The sequence below is a fragment of the Fukomys damarensis genome, unplaced genomic scaffold (genome assembly GCF_012274545.1).
Source record: "Fukomys damarensis isolate Sample0158 unplaced genomic scaffold, DMR_v1.0_HiC HiC_scaffold_24, whole genome shotgun sequence".
Lineage (NCBI taxonomy): Eukaryota > Metazoa > Chordata > Mammalia > Rodentia > Bathyergidae > Fukomys > Fukomys damarensis.
This window is the reverse complement of record NW_022900936.1, coordinates 53600600-53614165: the sequence shown is the minus strand read 5'-3', so window position 1 is coordinate 53614165 and position 13566 is coordinate 53600600. Positions and strand designations below refer to the sequence as shown.

The 13566-nt window shown below is 37.3% G+C and overlaps 1 protein-coding gene across 1 annotated transcript in view; it reads left to right on the top strand.

Moving 5' to 3' along the window:
• Morc1 (MORC family CW-type zinc finger 1) overlaps nucleotides 1-13566 on the top strand; it is a 193912-nt gene that overhangs the window by 5109 nt on the left and 175237 nt on the right. The window contains exons 3-4 of the mRNA XM_010630190.2: nucleotides 3748-3782; nucleotides 7828-7896. Of these exons, the coding sequence (XP_010628492.1) occupies nucleotides 3748-3782; nucleotides 7828-7896 (104 nt within the window). The remainder of the gene's footprint in view (nucleotides 1-3747; nucleotides 3783-7827; nucleotides 7897-13566) is intronic.

Genomic DNA, 13566 nt, shown 5'->3' with positions numbered 1-13566 from the left:
TAAGATTTACCCGTGAGCAAAAGTTATTGAGGGAATTTTATGGCATAAATTGAGTCTGGTTGTATTTGAAGGTAAAAAGATAGCATCATTTTCCCTCACTTAGAATGTTTTGTGACTTCATTTCCTATAAAAATAAAAATTCTATGTGAAAGAAATAGATGAGATGTGGTACTTACTTTTATTTAAATTGTATTTATGTTTAGACTTGTAGTGCAGGTAAATCTTTGTTGATAGCTATGTAATAGCAAATATTTGGATGTAACTTTGAGTTATACATTGACATACACTTTGTCTTCAGGATTTGCACTGGGTTTGGGCACTTACTGAAGTCTACATTGAAGTGAATTGTAGTTTAGAGGGAAAGAGTTAACACTTACTCCTTTCTTAATGTGTGTCAGATACACATAAACGCTTTACATCTGGGCATTACTCATTCATTCTTACTTCATAACCTGAGGTGGGAATCATCATCCCAGTTCTACACTGGCTGGAAATCAGTGCATACAGAAGTTAGATGACTTCTTCAAAGTTATACAGTTATTTAGCAAAGCTAGAATTCCAGTTTGTACCTTTGGTTGCGGAACCTCTTCACCCCATTTTACTGTCTCTGATGAAGGTACTGAGCTTTAAAGAACCTCCCTAACAATTTAAATTCTATTCAGTTGTGTATTTGTGGGGACTTGGGACAGAATCTCTTTTTTTTCTTCAGCTAAATTGAATATGACATTTGACTTGTTTTATATTATTTCCATTTTACAGAAGATGTTTTCCTACTTTCCCTGCAGAAAGCAAAGTACACAGGATATAGTATGCAGTTTTTAGATATGGGATTCCCATAAAGAAACCGAAATGCCCTGCCACTGGTTGATAACAATATTTATTCAGCTTTTTGTGCTTGTTCCCCTCTTTTGGCCATAGAAGGGGGATGATCCTGCTGAGCATGTGCCCATATAGAACAGTCCACTGATCAGCTATCCAGGAATTTGTGCTCAGCACTGAGTAAACAATGAATGGCTCCTCCTTTAATGAAACCCTGTCTTTGTACAACTAAAGGAATCATAGGGGGAGAAGAGGAGAAAAGGGAGTGAAATTGGTTGAACTCACGTTAGAAGGAGCTAAAGGGATGGGGTCCATACAAATGAAACACTCATGGCTCTTCCTGTGCAGAGGTTCAGAGTTACTGGGGACCCCTGAAATGTTACCGGAAACCTCTTCAATAGGCTGCAGTCTCCTGCCCAGTGTATGACACAGGCCTGAGCAAAAAAGTAAAAGACACAACTAAGAGCGACAGAAGCAGAATACCAAGACGACCAGTGCTGGCCCAACTGACAAAGGCGCTGTCCAGCCCGGGCCACTGATTGTTATTAGTAATCAGTTGCGTTAAGGGCGAGCTGTGTGCCAGAGCAGTACTAAGTGTGAGGATGCACAGTCTTGCTGTTTCTATGGAAAATAATGTGAGCAAGACTTGTAAAAAGATGAGACAAAGCATTCTCGAATTAGGAACAGAATAGACAAAATATGGTTGTAATTAGGACATTGTTCTTCTAATAAGTTTTTAGTTGTGGAAACAGAATTTGGGTGTGAGTTACTCTGATCTTGGCACATAGGCTTCGGTCAGACTCACTTCCATAACCAAGCCAATTGGGTTAACTCTTTACAGCCTGCACTGCTTATAGCCTGCTTTGGGCATAATCATCATTGCAGTCTCCCACACAGGGTGGCGACTGTTGTTTTTAATCCAAAGCCCTGAAAAGAGGCTTCTTCTGTATCCATGGGTCCTGCTACTGAAGGGTCCATTTTCATCAACTTCATAACTCTGATTGTGAAAGTTTCGTTCATTCATTTGACAGACAGCACGTAACATTGGGATGTAGCTGAAATAGGGCTGGTTGGGGGGCAGTTTACATAGCAGAGGGTGATTGGGGCCTGGGGAAGACAACTCAGGAGAGCAAGAGAAATGTGTTCAATGAAACAGTTCTTAATGTAGCGTCTTTGAACTGGGAGCCCTTGACCAGCTCTAGCCCATCTCAGATTTGGCTTATGATGAAATCTTTTTTTCTTGTGGCACTGGGGATCGAACTGAGGACCTTGTACTTGTGACGCAGGTGGTAGAACCATTGAGCTAAATCCCAGGCCCTCTGTGGTGAAATCTTGCACAGTGTTCAATAAAGGAAGAAGGTGAAGGAAGAAGGAATTGCTTGAAAGGTTTTAGAAACAAAAGCCACCACATAAAAAAAAAATCTGTATTTTTCTGCTTTCGTTGAAAGATTAAAAAATAACATTCTTGAGAAAATAACCCCTGCCATTTCAGTATAGTGATACTTTGTATAATGCATAATTGCACAATAGAGATATTGATATCTACATGTCATGGAAGTGTGTTAAGGATTACAAGAGCAGTAACAAAAATACTCCATTCATTGTTTGTGAGGTACATTGGAATTGCTCAAGAAATGTTAGCAGTAATTGCAGATTTTTTATATAAAGAGGATTTAAAAGTATCGATTGACCAGAGGAAGCAGCTCTAAGGCACTGACTTGTATACTGGTAGAACAAGTACACTATACCTATGCAAATATATTTGGGGTTTGGAACTATGGAAAGTTAGAGAGAGACTCAAATTTCTCCATCAAAATCACGCTGGTTGTCATGGTACTGAGCTTCCTTAGGCTCCTCCCTCCCTTGTAATACCCTCTTCCTTGTCAGCCAAGACTGCATACTTTCTCTTCCTCCTTTCTCTCACTTCTGTGACATTGAAACTAGGATCTTGTGGCTCTTTTTCTTTTCCTTTTTAAATTTTTATTTTAAATATAGTTCTTAGAAATGTAAATGTAATGTTGGTGAATTTTAGAAAACTGAGGAGATAAGGGGGAAAAAAGAAGAAAACAATGGGTAATCTCATCACATAGAACAAGAGTCTACATATTTTTCTGCCAAAGACCAGATAGTAAATATCTGTACTGCATACCATGTGGCTTCTGTTGAAATAATTTATCATCGCCATCAAACTACTTAGGAAGTCATAGATAATATGTAAAGCAAGAAGCTTAGAATATGTTTCTGTGAAACTTCATCTACAAAACAGTGTCTGAGATTTGATTCACAGGCCATATCTTGCCTACCTCTGACCTAAGAAAACCCTTATTGACATTTCGATTTCTTTGCTTACGTGTACGTACATATATATATATATATATATATATATATATATATATATGTTCATACAGTACATAGTACATGGCAATTTACTTTCTGTTTTCATTTTTTCAACTGAAGTATATCATGAAAGTCATTCTATAACACACACACACACACACACACACACATATATTATTTTGGTACCGGGGATTGAACTCAGGTCCTTGCGCTTGCAAGGCAGGCCACCGAACCACTGAGCGAAATCTCCGGCCCCTCTATAACTTATAGATCACTCTCCAGTCTTTCTTTTGAAGGCTACATTCATAATCACTATGATGAGTTCTTCATGTAAGTCTCACTAAATTCTATCACTTCTTTTACATTTCTGAATTTTGCCTTGGTAATGTTTTCAAATTATGAATGATGAGAGTTCTTAGTATATAAATGCACAGTGAAACATTTTAGTAATTGATCTTAAAGCAATTTAAGTGGAGTTTTATATTGTTTGATTTCTGACAGTAAGTTATACCTCACATGATCAATTCAGATTAATGTAATTTTTAAACATAATTTTTCACTGAAGCAATAACATTCTTATATTTTTTCCAGAGATTCAGGGGCTGCAAGACTTGATGTATTTTCAGGTGAGCAGATTTCCTTTCTTCATTTTTAATTCTAATGGAAAGCCTGTAGCTATTTTGCTTTTATTTTACTTCATGAAATCAAACCACATTTTAAAGATTTTTAATGCTATCTAAATGCTTCCTGAACACAGTTACTCGATGGGGAGCCGGTTTGAGAAAAGTATACCCTGAGAGTCAAATTGTTCACTTATAAGAGGACCCATTTACAAAATAAGGTTTTCTAGAGTTTGTGAAAGTATCAAAGTGATACAGAGAATTTATTTCCCATGAGAAATAGTTTTTTTAACAAGCTTATTAACTTGATGCTTAGTCATTATTAAGCACCCATCATTTCCAACTATCAGAGTTTTAAATAAGTGAACATGAAGTATGAATGTTTGAGGGCAACAGAGTTCAAGCCAAATATGTTTCCTCACTGACTTCATTTGTAGCCTCCAAATATTGATTTGCACTTGTTACTTAATTTCATTCGAATGGGATGGTGCTGACTTTAGGTTCTGTGCTTCAGTGCTGTTTACGGCTACTAGAGAATTGCCCTTAGTGGAAGGCACTGCTTCCCTCCCTGATTCTGTCTGCTGCTCTGTAATCGAGGTTGTTGCTCACAGGTGAGAGGATAGTGTCCATGATGTTAATAGATTTCTTGTTTTTTAGTTCACTGTTTTGAGCATTTAAGGTGCTGAGTCAGATGCGTGTTTGTGGTTCCTGGGGGAGATAGACATGGATGTCATGAGACATCTGAGAAAAGGACATACTTCACTCTTTTTCCCTCTCAACTTTCTAGGTTCTGAAAAGTTTGAGAAATATACCAAAGAATCAACTTCTGTCGCTAATATTAGGTCAGAGTGTGGAGCGTTTGTGAGACAGCAAATGGACTTGCTGACCAGATGCCAGGATCAGGCTGCTCACAGTCTGGTAGCGTCAGCTTCCCCCAAAACTGGTCTCCTTCCTTGGGAGAAGAAGGAAAGTCAAGCTTGCCACAGGCAGATTACTCCCAAAAGCAAAATGAAGGAAGGGTCTAAGCAGTTTATTTTTAGCCTGGCAAGTAGTCAGATCAGGGAGCTCAGAATCAACACTTAGGCATTTTGAAATTGTGATAAATTGGAAATGATGTGTATTTGATTATGAGTGTCCATTAAGTTAATAAGCTTTTAAAAATAAAACTGTTTCTCATGGCAAACAAATTTGCTACTCTGATTCTTCTTTAGAGGAAAAACAGTGGTCTTCCCTTTCTGTCCAGTTACAGATAGATGCTCTTTAACTCAGTAGGGTTATAACCAGTAAACCCCTTGGAAGTTGAAAAAACTGTAAGTGGAAACTGGATTAAGTTAGTCCCAGTCTGTTTGTGTGTAGAGTACGATAAGTCTGATAAGATCCAAGTATGATAAGAACACAGGTAAAGGGGAAACTGTGCTTCATATTAAAGAAATGGGTTTTGAATTATGGATGTAATTTTTGTCAAGTCATCTAGAAAAAAGAATATTATCCAAAAATTATTATGAGAAAAAAATTAAATTAGACTAATTCAGAGATTTGTTCTTGTATTCAGCAACAATTTATTGAGTGTCTGTTACTCTGGGTGTTGGGAAAGAAGCACTAAGTCAAATGTTAAATTTAAACTGTCATGAAACGTGAGTTCTATTGGAGAGAGATGGACAGTATCCATCAAAAGATGAGTGGATAAAGAAATGGGATTTTACATATAATAGAGGACCACTCTGCCATAAAAATAAACTGGAGTTGTTTGTGGGAAAATCCTGGATGTACCTTGAAACCATAATGTTAAGAGAAATAAATCAGATGCATAAACTCAAATGTTGCATGCTTTTTCTTTTTTTAAATTGTGTGTTTTTCTTAAATGATATACTAAAATTACAAATAAAGAGCAAAATGAAAGATAACAGGGAGATCGATTTTCCTCAAGTGGCAAGTGCAAGGGGAACACACTTCCTATGGATGGGAGGCTAAGCAGTTCATCTAGAACCACCAAGTGCAGCAGCTGTAATCAGAATCCACACACTGTGTTCTTGGGGTCATGTGACAGGACACCAGCTGGGGATGAGAGTTCCTTTCCTGAGCACTAAAAATTATTATTGTAAACAGCATACTTGTTTGCCTCCAATCCATGATGTAGAGTTACAAAATTTTAAAAAGGGGGGCAGTGTGTTATGTAGCTGCTGGGAATCTTGGTCTTTCTGAGCTGTTCGTGGAGGCCAGCTCTTTTTCATGCACACACCTTCCTTAGGACAAATATACCGAGAAGTGTGCAAAATCAGCTGTAGCTACTGTGGAGAGATGCCCAGAAGTTGATCTTGGTTTGAGATCACTGGTTCCCGATCCTGCATGAACACAGGATAACAAGGAGGACCTTTTCTTTGGATTGAACTCGGGATCTTGTGCTGTTGAGGCAGGCAGCGGAACCACTGAGCCAAATCCCTAGCCCCAAGTAAGAGCCTTCAAAAGATTAGCACTATAGTTTGTATGTGTTTACCCCTAAAATTTCATGTTAGAAGCTTGGTTCTCAGTGTCATAATTTTAAGAGGAGTTGGAGCCTTTAAAAGATGAGGCTTAGTGGGAGGTAGTTGGATCATTGGAGGCCCTGACCTCTCAGAAGGTATTCATGCCGGTCCTACAGAATGAGTTAGTTCTTGTAAAAGTGGTTGCTGTAGGAGAGTGAACCTGACATTTGGGTCTCTGGCTGTCTGTCTTACCATGTAGTATTCTGGCTGGCAATGTGCTCTTGTCACTGTGGTAGCACCTACCATGAGACTTTCCCCAGAGGTGAGCAGAAGCTCTTGAGCCTCCAGAATTGTGGGATGAATAAACTTCTTTTCTTCGCAAGTTATCCAGCCTTAAGCCTTTTGTTACAGCAACAGAAAACAAAATACACAGTTACATATATCTTTTAGATATTTATTCATGCACTATCTTGAACACTTTTTAACTCGTAAATGTGAATTCTAGTTGACCTTTGAATGTAATGATTGACTTAAATGTGCTAGGGAGTAATTCATGAGGACACAAAGCAGACCAGTGATTGCCTGGGAATGAAGTGGGTGATGAGGCCAGGAAGGGAGGATGAGAGGGATTACAGACAGCCAGGAGGAAACACTTGAATTGATGGCATTGTTCACTCCTTTAATTGTGGTGATGGTTTTATGTGTGTGTGTGTGTGTGTGTGTGTGTGAGTGTGTGTATGAGTATGTATGTGTTTGTGTGTATAGATGGGTATATATGTGTGTATGTATCCAAATTTATCATATTATATAAACATGCAGTTTATTATGCATAAATATTTCTGTGGTAAACCTAAAAAAATATTCTGTAACTCACAATCCAACCCCTGAAAGTATTTTCAGAATCAATTTACAAACAGTCCACTAAAATTAACCTCATTAGTTTTAGTTACATCACTAACAGTTGTTAAAACCACAGATGATATTATGTAATTTAAGGTATCTCTTAATCATCAAAACTAATTTCAAATAACAGCCATTTTCAAAAATCAAGTACATCTTCAAAAAGCAAATATTCCCTGCCACAAAAAAACACTCACAAAAGGTTCTTATAGGAATTGACTACTTACATAGGAGGGAATCTGGTGAATTTGGTAAGAATGGCTTAGGTTTATTTTAGAATTAGTGCTTTGGTGGAGAAACATAAAAAGGTTAATCAGTGTGATAGAGGGATCCTGGGGTTACATCACCAACTACTTTTTTCCTTCCCTAGGGTAGAAATTCCTGAAGTTTAAGGGCCCAGTTCAATTTTAGAGCAGGGTGTGTCCTGCTGTTTACATAGTTTATTAACATGTGGATGTTTTATGTTAATTTAAAGCCTTTTTGTTGTATGATTGTTTTTTCCCTGCAGTTTTTTTTTTAAATTTTTTTATGAAGCTGTAGCCAAGACTCCATCCTGAACTCTGTCACTGTGCCAAAACTGTCACTCCGTGGCTGCAATTGAGGAGGACGAGTAATTATGTGAGCAGCATGACTTTCTGACGAACAAATTAAGCCCAATATTTATTAGTAATAACTGCTTTCTCTTACAGTGGATAATGAAAAACTGCAGGGTGGATTCACGTTGTGCTTCCTAGATGATGGATGTGGCATAAGCCCTGGTAAGTTAATTATCTAGACACTTAACTGGCTGTTAAAGGAAACAGTCTGAAAACTCATAAAAATAAATAAAAATAAATTGAGCTATCTATTCAAAAACAGGTATGGAGCTGGTAGGAAGATAAACCCCAGGCTTATTGTTGAAGGTTTTAGGTTTGTTTTCTACCTGGTGGAGTAATTCGTTGCAATTATTTGAAGTTGAGATTCTAAACAAAGACAAAAAGTGAATGTAAATAAATATTGTCTGAAAAAAATGACAGTCAGATGATTGTAAGATGTCTTACTGATTGTAAGAAAAAGCATTTGGGAACAATGGAATACAAACAGTGACCAAATGTAGAGAGATTGTTTTTAGTCCCTTTTTAGGTTATCATTTGCAAGAGCCCCAAGGCCATTCCCAGTGCCTTCAGTCTATTTTAAATTTTCTACATGACCTTGATGTAGAGGTCACCTCTTGTTGTTTTTGGCAATTTTGTCCTTCTTTTGAAGGTTGAAATCCACTTGTTTCAAATTAATGTTCCCCTCATGATGAATAGGTTACAATGTATAACATGACTTTAACTACTTAAATTTAGCACAAAGCCAGTGCACAACAAGTCACACAGGTGTTGTGTACATCATCCTCTGATTGGGGGGCTTTGAGTTGTTTTAGATACTGTATTCCTTAATTCTTATGGTATTTTATGTCCCACAGACTAGAATTTTGATCACTATACTTCAAAAACATTGAGGGCATTAAGGTAATACAGAAATGTTCTTATTGGTTGCACATCTGAGGGCAAGGTGCTCATCAGTGCCAGAGTAAGCTGAGAATATAAAGAAAAGCAGTTATCTCCTACTACTTCTAAAATTGGCCCTTGGACTGAATATTCAAGGCACACTGATTAGCAAGTTTAGAAAATGCTTGAGTAACCCATCTAGTTTATGTTCTGACTTTGTTTAGACAGTTCTGATTTTTCCAGGACATTTTGATTAATGTTTTGATTCTCTAGTGTTTAAATATGAGAAGATAAAGAGGTTGTAAGAAAAACCAGACTGAAAAATAGTCTCAGTTTTTACTTCCGGCCCAAATGTTAGGCTGATTTTCCTGAATTCTTAAAATAAATGACAGGATATACATAATAATCATCTAAAGGAATTCTTTAAAAAAGAAGCAAATAAGCCAGGCTTGGTAGCATATGCCTGTAATCCCAGCACTCAGGAGGCTGAGGCAGGAGAATTGCTGTGAGTTTGAGACCAGCCTGGGCTAGAGGTCAGTCTCAACTACACAGTGAGACCCTGTCTCAAAAACCAAAAAAACCAAAAATAAATAAATAAATAGCCAATATAATCACAAACATGTACCAATAAAGTATTAATTAGAAAAAAGAAGCGAATCTTTTTATATTGGTCATGGACAAAATGAAAAGAAAACCCACAAATATTTAGCCTTTTAGAAGGAACTCATACCTTAGTTGATAAACAGAAGGCCCCGACTTTGCATGGTTCAAGTTAAAATTTAAAAATTTTGCTGTGGTGCCAAAGCAACACACTTTCAGTAGAACTTTGCATTTTGACCTTGGGCTCACAGTGTGTGCCAGGCTACCCTTTCAGCACGCTGGGCTCAGCAGCAGTGTGCAGCTCCCAGTCATGTCGTAGGGCCAGGCCGGTTGGAACTGTAGAGAGGCACCACATTCTGAGTGGAATGGAGTCCTTTGTTGTAAACTGGCTGATCGAGAATTTTGGCTCATGCCAAAAATTCTTGACAAAGGAGAAGCTCTTTTAAGGGCTCTTCTGTTTGGGGAGCGCTCAAGAAGAGTGGGTACATGAGTGGGACTTCACAGGAACAGAACTTTGCTGTCAGTGGGGGTCAGGACAGTTTCACATAGTTTTATTAAAGCAAAGTGTCACATAGGGCTTCTCTTTCCAAGGCAGTAAAGATAGCATATTTGCAGACTCACACAGGTTATGGCCTTCTGTCATGCATTGACGGAGGGGACTCCCGAGGGGGAAGGGGAAAGCGACCACCCACTATGACTTGACTTTACACAATGGAGTCAGGTTGGCTAGCACAGTGAGCCACATGATCATGATCATGAGGGGAAACCGCTATACTCTGTAGCAGCTGTGTGGCAACACCGATGTTTGACAGTCAGGGATATTAAATGCATTTTCAACTTTCAGTGTTTTCAATTTATGAGGGGTTTATCAAGATATATATAACTCAAGGCCAGGGATTTAGCTCAGTGGCTCTGTGCCTGCCTCGCCAGCGCAAGGTCTTGAGTTCGATCCCCAGTTCACACACATAAAAAAGCTATATATAACTCTACCAGAATCCATATATAGTAGAATAATTAATATTGTTGAGAGAGCAATTTAAACAGTTGCAGTCATTACTGTATGTGAATTGTGTGAATTGATGGGATTCACAGTGGTATTCACACCCACGCATTTATTGTGCACTGGTCACTGTCAGCCTTTCTCTTATTTTTTCATCTCTTCCTCCCCTCTCCTCCAATGCCTCTTGCCTTCCCTAATCGGATCTTTCTAATTTCAAGTAGGTATTGGTTGTCATCTCCTCCTCCACCTCTTACTCCTCCTTTTCCTCCCTCTCACCTCCCATCTTCCTCCTCCCCCTCTTCCTTTTCCTCTCCATCTTTTTCACATATGAGAGAAAAACATGGAATGCTTATCTTCCTTAGTCAGGCTTATTTTGCTTAACATGATCACTTCCATTCTTTTAATTTTCCTACAAATGACATACTTTTACTCTTATTTATGAGTGAATAATATGCCATATGGTATCCATACCATATTTGCTTTATCCATTCATCTGCTGACAGGCATCTAAATTGATGACATCTTAGCTATTATGAATAATGCTGCAGTAAACATGCACATGAAGGTTTATGTTCTGTATACTGATCTCATTTCTTTCAGAGGCATTACTCAGGAGTGGTATAGCTGGATTGTTCTTCTTGCATTATTTTGAGAAAATGCCGCATTGATTTTCATAGTGGCTATCTGAATTTACACTCCTAGCAAGACTGTATAAGGGCTCTTTTTCTCTACATCCTTTCCAGCATTTGTTTTGTTTTGTTTGATAATAGTTTATCTGGGGTGAGACAAAACCACAATGTGATTTTTATTTGAATTTCCCTAATGGCTAAAGGTGCTGAGTATTTCTTCATATATTTATTGGCAATTCTTTATTAGCACTAGAATCAAGTAAAGAAGGGAATGTTTATTTTAGATGACTGAAAATTGAATTTATCTGTTGTCTAAACTGAGGTAGATTAATCTTGACCCAGAGATGATGTTGACAGTAATCTCCAAGCTATTATGTTTTCCCTCCCTAGTTTTCCCCACCACAAGAGATGTTTTTTTTTATCTTTATTTTTTATTTTTTAAATTTTTATTGAGTTTATTGGTACAATCTATGCATACAATACAATTACATTCATTATTGGGATCCTGTACCTTTACATAATAGGTCTTCATTCTCATTATTTCCCCTTGTCCCTGCCCTCCCTTCACCCCCTCCTCCCTTCCCCATTTACAACCACTTTATTTCCATTTTTTCATTTTCTCATATTTTTTCCCTCTCCCTTATTACCTTTCCCCCACCCTTCCCACTTTTCCTACACCTTTAGCCCTTTACTTTCTATTTCACATTATTAATTATCTCATTAGGATCTTGTGTGCTATTATACTTTTTCACACCAGCAAAACTATTCGGTATTTCATTTAAAGAAATCTCTATATGAACATTAAAAATAGGACATCCTAAAATAAAACTAAAAAGGAAAGTAAAAGAGAAAAGGCAATGATGTAAGATTAAAATAATCCTTAATTCTGAAGATGAAAATGGTCCCTTAACATATTTAAGTTGCTTCTTGCTCTTGTAAGTCTTATATTATTCTCTTTTTTTCATTATTTGGAGAATATTAGTTTCTGTAATCAAACCCACATAGATATGACCTTACATATTTAATACAGTGCATTACCCCTGTAGAAATGGAAAAAAAAATTAACATTTCTAGACCAATATGACTGTTAATTTCTGTACAATGCCAACTCAACACAGTAAATTGAGATAACTTTTTCCAAAGTTGACAGCACAGTTAAAGTTTCCAAAAGTTCAAATTATATATATATGTATGTATATATATATATTCATATTTATATAAAAAGACCAATAATAGCAGTATGTTATGCATCAGTAGCAGCAACAGCTTTTCCAAGTTCTGCAGTCATCTGAACAAAATTAAAGACATTCAGCACACTCCATTAAAAAAACAAAAACAAAAAAACTAAGAAAAGAATAATATCCAGAAAACAGCAAAGTTCTGTTGCTGTTGTGGTACCTGGCACCATTTTTTTTTTATTAGCATCTTAATCGTCATCTGGAGAGAACATTCTAGAGTAACATCATTAAAAATAGCTCTGATAAAGCATGGTCACTACTACATATCATAAAGCAGGTACAAGATGTTTTACATTCACAGAGATATGATACAGTACTGTCCTGCATCTATAATACTAGAATCAGTTTTGGTTTGAAATTTACTTTGTCTGCAAATAAGATTGCTACCCCTGTGTTTTTCTGGGCTCCTGTCACACGGAGAATTGTTTTCCATCCTTTCACTTTCAGTCTATGGGCTTCTTTTTGCACTAGGTGTGTTTCTTTTATACAACATATTGTTGGATTTTGCTTCTTATTCAATTTTGCCAGTCTGTTTCTCTTGATTGGTGAGTTGAGGCCATTGATTGACATTGATGGTTATAACTGAATGTACTGACTTCTTATTGTCCTGTTATGGCCTTTTGTTGACTATTTTTACTTTTTCACCTCCTTTTAGTTTCTTGCCTTGCCTATTTGATTTGTTCTGTTGGGCCTCATGGTGTTGTTACCTTCATTGTCTTTTTCTAGGATCTTGTTTAGAATTGCTTGTAGTGCTGGTTTGGTATTCATGTAGTTTCTCAGGTGTTCTTTGTCTTGGAAGTATCTTATTTCCCCCTCCATTTTGAAAGAGAGTTTTGCTGGATACATCAGTCTAGGTTGGAGGTTGTTCTCTTTTAGTACTTGAAATATGTCATTTCAGGCTCTCCTTGCCCCACGGGTTTGTGTTGAATAGTCTGCTGTGATTCTGATGGGCTTTCCTTTGTATGTGATTTGTTTCTTTTCTCTTACCGCTTGTAGTATTTTGTTCTTCTGTTGGGTTTCTGGGATCTTGATTATTATATGTCTAGGTGTAGATTTTTTTTGATTGTGGCTAGTTGGGGTCCTATATGCCTCAGTTATCGGAATGTCAAATTCTTCCCCTCTGTTTGGGAAGTTTTCTGTCATTAATTCTGTGAACAGCTTTTTTAAGTCATTTGTATTTTCTCCTGCTACTTCATGGACTCCTATCAGTCTTATGTTATTCTTTTTTGCACTATCTAGGAGTTGCTGGATTGATTTCTCATGATCTCCTACTGTTTTTTTTTTCTTTTTATTGAGGTTATTGGTACAATCTAGGTATACAATACAATTACATTAATCATTGGGATTCTGTACCTTTACATAATAGGTCTTGATTCTCATTTTTCCCCTTCTCCCTGCCCTCCCTTCACCCCCTCCTCCCCTCCCCATTTACAAACACTTTATTTCCATTTTTTCAGTTTCTCATATTTTTTTCCTCTCCCTTATT